Below are 8,519 nucleotides of genomic sequence, written 5' to 3'. Positions count from 1 at the left end.
CTTTAAAAAGTATATCTTATCACTCAGAATCCTTGACTTCCAGGAACACCTGAACACAGAGGCTGTACAGTGCTTGGTAATAAATGTAATTGAAAACGTTGAATCTGGCAAACTTTATTCCTATTTACCAAATTTTATAATGTGACAATGACTGTTATATGTGTGACTTCTGACTCTACCATTTGAACTTCATATCCAGGTGTAGATGTTATATGACCCGGTAATAGTAAAAGCACATTTCTCCTTAAATACATCAAGCTGACACCCATCTTCAGTCACCTGGACAGATTCACTGGCTCTAGATCAAGGAGCTTTAACCTGAAGAAGAAACAGAAATGAGTCTCTCCTTGACACTATAGAGGGTATATTGTTTTCCTGCTCACATATCTCAACAAAAGCAGCTGAACTGACTTTACCCAATCTTTCAATCAATCAATAAAAATAATAACAAGTCCTTCATCTGTAGACTAAAACCCAACATGGAAAATTTCAACCCAAAGAGACTAACCAATTTATTTGAGCATAAGCTTTCGTGAGCTACAGCTCACTTCATCGGATGCATCCGATGAAGTGAGCTGTAGCTCACAAAAGCTTATGCTCAAATAAATTGGTTAGTCTCTAAGGTGCCACAAGTACTCCTTTTTTTTTTGCGAATACAGACTAACACGGCTGCTACTCTGAAACCCAAAGAGAATATACTTGATGGAAGTAAAGAACCTGAAGAGAGGGACTAGAATGGAAACTGGAACTCAACTTTGTCTACACTAATTGCCATTAAAAATGTTATAATTTCTCCTCAGTTTCCATATCTGGAAACTGAAGTACCACAATATTGCCCCGATGCAGCACTTGCATTGGGATACAGCTGCAGTGTCTCAGATATCACAGTGGGTAAATGCTGGCTCTCTGGTGTCAACTAATATATAATGGAAAACACATTATTTTTAACGGACTAGAGTAAGAGGCTGGGTTTCAAGAATCCCTGCCTCTGCCACTGATTCACTATGTGATCTTGGGGAAGTCACAATTGCTCGATGGCTTAGTGATCCACTTAATAAAATGGTTATAATAACGCTTTCCTGGTCCAGCAGAGGTGTTGTGTTGTGTGTCTTCATTAATGAGATCCTTGGACAACGTTTTATTGGGAACATAGGATGTAGGACTGGAAGGGATCTACTGGGTCAAGCCCAATCCCCTGTTATGACAAGCAACCTCAACATATAATCCCATTCATAAACATATCAAGATCCATTAGAAACTAGCTGGGTTGTTGTGTCCTCCCCCTCCTCCCCCTGCAAACTCCTCAGGGGAGGCTGCTCCAGAACCTCAATCCTCTGATGGTTAGCAAACTTCTAATTTTTACCATAGTTATTCATGGCTAGATTATATTCATGTGTTCGTGTGCCAAAATTGTCCTTTAGCTTAAATAGCACGTCTCCCTCCCTAGTGTTTACCCCACAAATGTGATTATAGAGGGCAATTGTATCCCCTCTCATCCTGCATTTTGCTAGGCTGAACAAGCCAAGCTCTTTTGGTCTCCTCTCCTAGGACAGGCTATCCATTCCTGTGAGCATCCTAACAACCCTTCTTTGCACCTGTTTCCATTGGAATTCATCTTTGTTGAACATGGGTGAGCAGAATTGTTCATGGTATTCCAGATGAGGTCATACCAGTGCCTTGTACAGTGGCGTTAACACTTCCCTATCTCTACTGGAAATACCTTCCCTGATACATCCTAGGATCTCATTTCCCTTGTTCACGGCCGCATCACATTGAAGGATCCAAGTAATCCAGTGATTGGCTAACGGTGGTAATATTATACAATGGCAGCACTGAGCACAATCAATGCCCGTAAGTGGTGTCAGAATGAGCATACCCATTTCTTATGGTTGGCCTGGTCTCAATCCCACTACTTCAGAGTTCTGGCAATAGCTTTAGCAACAGTATACCATAGTTCTTTTCGATATGGAATTCATATATTTCAGTAATCATGAATTACTTTAAAAGGTAGGTGCAATATGCTGGGGCATATCCCCTCTGGATTCCTGATCAGTGTAGTATATTTGGCTTGTGTCTGTTATGACCTGAGTTCTGTGTACTGCACCTTTAAAGGGAGAGAAGTCTCTCTCCCTGCTACAGACAGCGGCCATGTTGTGTTCATATGCAACCAGGTGCAGAGGAGATGTGGGCACACAGTGTCTCCATGGGCCACTCAAAATCAGTGGCCAATTTTGGCTCCAATCTCTCTGTAGCTCAGTTCTCCCTGTGAAGAATGGGGATGAGAATACCCCTCACTTCACAGGGGTGTTGTGAAAATAAATCCATTCATGTTTGTGAAACACTCAGACACTATGGTGAAAACACCATAGAGATGACCAGGAGGAAAGTCATAATTCTATCTTCTGAGCAGAGATGGAATGGTGTGCATTAAACAAGGCCTAGGGCCACACACTGAGTGGGCAGCGTAAAAAGAAATATTGAATCACTACCTAGTCACTGAATGAGGCAGGGGTCCTAAAGAAGAAATTAGTATGTGCTCATGTCATTAAAGACTGTATCACAATGCATACCCACAAGGGGGCTGAATTAAGGTTGCACAGGAATCCTTTCCTACCTTTAAAATACTTAACTTTGCAATCTTAATATACTTTTAACACAGTTTTTCTGGATGTAACCTAATAAAAGGACGGTGACACAAGTTGGAGTTATGTGATACAAGGGACATATGATGCAGACCTGGGTCATGTAACATATGATTTTGGGGATGTTCACTGGCCTGTGTTATAAAGGAGGTCCAGCTAGATAAGTGGTTTTCAAACTGTGGGTCGCAACCCAGTACTGGGTGGCAGAACGTAAGGCACTGGGTCGCGGCGGCTCTGGTCAGCATCGCCGATCGGGCTGTCAAAAGTCCCGGCAGCGGTGCGGCCCAGCTAAAGCAGGCTAGTCCCTACCTGTTCTGACACCGTGCTGCACCCCGGAAGCAGCCATCAGCAGGTCTGGCTCCTAGGCGGGGGTGCCACGGGGCTCTGCGCGCTGCCCCCGCCCCGAGCACCAGATCCTAGGAGCCGGACCTGCTGCTGGCCACTTCCGGGGCGCAGCACAGTCTGCAGTGCCAGGACAGGCTGGAAGCCTGCCTTAGCAACCCTGCTGCGCCGATGACTGGGAGCTGCCTGAGGTAAGCCTGCGCCCCAATCCCCTGCCCCAGCCCTGAAACCTGGAGCCCCTTCATGCACCCCAAACCCCTCATCCCCAGTCCCACCCAGAGCCTGCACCCCCAGCCCAGGCCCTCTCCCACACCCCTGCCCCAGCCCAGAGTTCCCTCCCACACCCTGAACCCCTCATTCCCAGCCCCACCCCGCAGCCAAGACCCCTGCACCCCAACCCTCTGCCCCAGCCCTGACCCCAAGCCCCTCATCCCCAGCTCCATTGGGTCGCAGGCATCAACAATTTTCTTCAACTGGGTAGCCAGAAAAAAAGTTTGAAAACCACTGAGCTAGATGGTCCCTTCTGGTCTTGGAATCTATGGTCTTGTTTGCCAGAAGCTGGGAATGAGCGACAGGGTATGGATCACTTGCTGATTCCCTGTTCTGTTCATTCCCTCTGGGGCACCTGGCACTGGCCACTGTCGGAGGACAGGAGACTGGGCTAGATGGACCTTTGGTCTGACCCAGTATGGCCGTTCTATGTTCTTATGAATCAAGAGCAAATTGTGAACGGTGAATTATTTTTATTTAAATAAGTCTTTGGGTGCATTTTCTCTCCCCAGGAATCAGGATTGTGGCATCAAACTATCCCTTTAAGGCAACTGGAGTCTCTATAATAACAATATGGACTGGTTTATATTTCTTTTATTTATATGGCTTCGGCCTGTTTTTAATCAGGCTTAATTTTAACCCTACAAAAGAAGATACACCACAAAGAACAGTGCTTTGACACTGTGAAGGGGCAGTTGCTTTGGGAAAACAGCTGGAGCGTGGTGTTTGTGGCTATTGTAGGCAGTCCAAGACCTAAAATGATCCCCTGCAGAAATGTTCAGTAAGTACAAAAGTGTGTCCCAGAAACTGAATGCAGCTTGCAAACACTACCCCATTACAAAGGCTCTTCCTCTCAAGCAGCCCCTGAAAATCCCCAAAACATAACCCCATTTTAGGAACTTTCACAACCTCCCTCATTCCTAGCTTAATTTTGCCTCCGATTCCCTCATCCAGCCCCTTCAATAACGAGCTCCAAGGAGAAACCTTTGAGAAACAGCTTCTTTCTGACCCAACAATCAACCTTTACTAGCTAGAGGCAGAGCTCAGCAGCACACAGGTGGGCCATGCCTTCTCATGGCTCCACCTCTCTCAGAGCTAACAGGATCACCTGTACCCAGCTCTTCTTTCAGCTCATTCCAACCCAGAACCAGCCACTCTGTCATGAGGGGTTGGTTTGTTTTTCAAACTCCTGGAAGATTCCAGGAGGCAACAGTTAAACCAGCACCAGCAGCGTGAGCTGCCAGCACCACTTCCCATTGCTCCCTCTTTCCTAGTTGAAAAGCACTAGGGTAGGTTGGTAGCTTCTCAGAGTGGGTGGGTTCTGCACAGTTCTCCTCAGCTTAGGACCCAAAGTTGAGCTGCAGGCTTGTGAGCAGGGGAGCCCCAAGTAAAGCGATGAGCTCTGAGGAAAAGCTGGTAGCACCTTAAGGAGAGAATGGAAGAAATGGGTTGTTCCCTTCACACACCCACTGCTAGTGATAGGTGAAGCAGCTTCCCTCCTGTGAACCTTCCTCTCACCCAACAACAGAGACAGGTTGACCTTCTGAGGCACATTGCAGAGGTGTTTATAGGTGGGAACACTCCCTCCCCACCTCATTTCCCACAAGTCTAAGGATCAGAGGAGGGAGGAAAAGGCAGCTTTGGTCCTTCTGCTGTATCCTGTCCTCTTAAAAGATGAAAGCTGAGTCAAAGAGATCTGAGAGTGAGGGAAATCTCCTCTCCATAGAAGAAGGTAAGAACTGAATTACTCATATGTTTTGCTGGCTTCTCAATTAACTGCAGCTACTCAAAGAGCAGAGAGTTGTTAAAGACACCACAGTGAAAGCTTCTGGTTCATGTGCAAATGGGTGGTCAGAAAAAGAAAACAAACTAATAGGTGGTAGATGGAGGGGGATAGAGACTAAAACTGAAAATAGTGTGATGCTAGTTTATAAACTGGTGGTTTATCTCCACTTGGAATGTTGTGGTCTGTTCAGGTTGCCTTCCCTCGCCCCCCTCAGATTCAGAGACAGATGACCAAAAGACTAGAGTTAGTTAGTGAGGGACTTCAGTATAAAGAGCATCTCTAAGGTGCCACAAGTACTCCTTTTTTTTTTTTTGAAAAGAGAAAGGCTGTTTAGTTAGAAAGGCAACATGGTAGATGTGTACACAGTAATGACAACAGGAGTCACTCAGTGAAATTCAAAGGCAGCACATCTTAAACTGATCAGAGGAAATAGCTTTTGCCTAACGGACCTGTGGACCTTGGGGCCAGGTGGCATCAGTTAGGACAACAGTTTAGTAGATTACATAGTGGAATGCTTTAAGAGCAAAGAGAGAACCACAAATTACATTAGAGAGGATACTTTTTAAAAAAAAACAAAGGCATGTAGACCCTTCATTTTTGAGGGCAGAAGCTGACTACTAATTGATGGGTGCTGGGAAGAAACTTCCCCTATGGGCAAGTTATTCCATAATTATCTACCACAGACTTGCTTGCACCACCCTCTGATTCATCTGGTCCTGTCTGCTGTCAGATACAGGGTAAAGGATTGGACGGATTACTGGTCTGATCTGTTATGGCAAATTGGTATGTTGTAAAATGAGCCCCCATCACAGAAAAGGGGGTGCAGCTGGTCTGAAGTAGGAGCATGAAAAGTAACTGGGTGTGGTGGGGTAGATTTAGCTTAATTCCAGGCTGGGGCTTTAGCTACTTAGGGCCTCATTTCCCGCCTTGCTGAGTGGGGAAATGGGGCAAAAGCATCAGAGGCTACCAGCTTATTGCTGAGGGGAACTGGGCCAGGAGTCTTTCCTGCCACCCACATACACGCAGGTAATGTTGGCCTAATTTCCTTAGAAAGGGCTCAAGGACTGAGTAATAGAGGCTTATCATGGAGGGAACTGGGTCACAAGATACTGGTTCTATTGTGGTGACTTGTAAATCTTGAAGGTGCATCTTTCTTACACTTATTCCTGCCACCCTCCCCACCCCCGGCATAGCCCTTCCCTGGGATCTCTTGTCTCCAAGGTGGCTGGAAGCAGACTGTGAGATTCCCCGTCAGTCCCTGCTTCCAGCTGCTGGGGGATGCTAGCGGGATTGTGGGCAACTGGGCTGCCTCTCTTCCTGCATTTTTGTTGCTCCCAACCAGCAAGGAGCCACAGTGAGGGAGGAGGTGTGGGTTGCTCTCTGTGTCACTGCACTGTTGACAAGGGAAGTGAAGAAGCTTTTTGGGGGGTGGGGTGGTCATACAAAACGAGGGGTAGGCAGGGAGAAGGTGGAGGAGGGCCTGGAGGACAAAGTCACACCATGGGGAAGTTGAATATGGAACAGGGGTTGTAGCAGACTGCATGGAACTTGGAGGGAGGAGCACAGGTTGCTTGCAGGAGAGAAGAGTTTGGCGAGAGCACCAGGAAGCCAGTCTGCATGCACGTGGCTGGAATGCTAGCTGCAGCACCTCTGTAAATAGTTCCTTAATACAAAGTTAGTGTTACAAACTTAGAATTATAGAACAGTAGGACTGGACGGGACCTTGAGAGGTCATCAAGTCCAGCCCCTTATGCTGAACCAGGACCAAGTAAACCTAAATCATCCTTGACAGTGTTCTTAAAAGCCTTCAGTGATGGGGTTCCACAACCTCCCTTGGAAGCCTCTTCCAGAACTTAACTACCCTTATTTTTAGAAAGTTTTTCTTAATGTCTAACCTAAATCTCCCTGTGCTAATGAAGCCCATTACATTTTGTCCTACCTTCGGTGGAGATTGAGAACAACTGATCTTCATTCCTTTTTATAACAGCCCTTAATGTATCTGAAGACCGTTCTCAGGTCCCCCGCTCAGTTGTCTCTTCTCAAGACTAAACATACTCATTTTTTAAAAACCTTTTCTCAGAGGTTGGGTTTTCTAAACTTTTTATTATTTTTGTTGTTCTCCTCAGGACCCTGTCCAATTTATCTACATCTTTGTTATAGCCTGGTGCCCAGAATTGGACACAGTTCTCCAGCTGAGGCCTCACAAGTGCCAAGTACAGCAGGACAATTATCCCCCCGCCTCCTCCCCGTGTCTTACACACAACAATCCTGTAAATACACCCAGAAGGATATTGGCATTTTTTGCAACCGCATCACCTTGTTGACTTGTATTTAATTTATGATCCAATATTACCCCCAGATCCTTTTCAGCGGTACTACCACTTAGTATTCCACTTGTACCAGGTTGACTATGCCACTTTCCACTGTATCGAATTAGAAGTGAGATGCACGATCATATTCTAATCCTGGGCTTCTCTTAAGCAGACTGACACTGGTACCAAATTTAGTTCCACTGTTTGGGCTAGAAAGCTTTTCTGCCACTACAAGATGACCAAGTTTATTTTCACTTAACCTTAAAGCCCTTACTTGAACCCAGGTCTTCAGGAGTGACAGACTTGAACTATGCTGATTTGCCCATCATCAGGAGGCTTTTGAATGAATTGCCTGGGATTGTTAGGGGTTATACGGGTGCTATCCTTTGTTCCAAGTCAGCAGGGTGTATCCCAAAGAAATGTTTAGGGTGTATGCAAGAAAACATATAACCATTAAAATAGTTTATACCATGTGACTGTTCTCTTGCTAGGATAGCATGTTCAAATGAAATGATTAAGCCAAGAGAAAGATAAGATGCCCAGGCTGCCCTCTTCCAAGCATGATTTTATCCCCCCCACCCCAAAAAAAAAAAAAAAAATCTATACCCTGGTGTAACAGGCACTTGAGTTTCATCCTTTTAAGCTTTATAATAATTTTTTAAAAGGAAAAAGTAAGTTCGCCCAGAACTTGAGCAAGAGACCCCAGATATCCCCTGCACATCTCAAATGAGACTAGAGACAGTTTGAATGTGGCGAATGTCCGTCTGGTTAAAATATTTATCCTAGCCTAGTGATACAGAACTACAAATCAAAGAATAATTTGAAATTTTCCTTTGAAAGTGATGCTTAATTCTACAAGTCACAAAAATCTAATTTAAATAACTGAGGCTACGTCTACACTACAGCTTACATTGCTCAGGGTGTGAATAAATCACCCCCGTGAGCAGCATAAATTACAGCAACATAAGCGCTGGGGTGGACAGCACTATGCTGGCAGGAGAGCTTCTCCCGCTGACATAGCTACTGCGGCTCGCGGGGGCTAGGGTAGTTAAGCTGGCATTGGTGCAGCTGTGCCACTGTAAACGAGACCTGTAGACATGGCCTGAGCCCTGGTGATCCATCCAAACAAGCTGTTGTGCAACATGTCTTCTTGCTATTTGCATATGT

The 8,519-nt window shown here is 45.6% G+C and overlaps 1 protein-coding gene across 5 annotated transcripts in view; it reads left to right on the top strand.

The window, feature by feature from the left end:
- The first annotated feature begins 4,313 nt into the window (after window positions 1-4,313).
- The window catches only part of SLC4A11 (solute carrier family 4 member 11), a 232,644-nt gene continuing 228,438 nt past the window's right edge, over window positions 4,314-8,519 (top strand). For 2 of the 5 annotated variants that reach the window (XM_043544918.1, XM_043544916.1), the window contains exon 1: window positions 4,314-4,986. In XM_043544918.1, the coding sequence (XP_043400853.1) occupies window positions 4,929-4,986 (58 nt within the window). In that variant the 5' untranslated portion in view covers window positions 4,314-4,928. Of the gene's footprint in view, window positions 4,987-5,991; window positions 6,067-8,519 lie in introns of those variants that run through there. The other 3 variants (XM_043544917.1, XM_043544919.1, XM_043544924.1) reach the window with 3 other exon arrangements.

The sequence above is a fragment of the Chelonia mydas genome, chromosome 4 (genome assembly GCF_015237465.2).
Source record: "Chelonia mydas isolate rCheMyd1 chromosome 4, rCheMyd1.pri.v2, whole genome shotgun sequence".
Lineage (NCBI taxonomy): Eukaryota > Metazoa > Chordata > Testudines > Cheloniidae > Chelonia > Chelonia mydas.
Note: the sequence above shows the minus strand (reverse complement) of the source record. Positions and strands in the feature narration are given on the sequence as shown.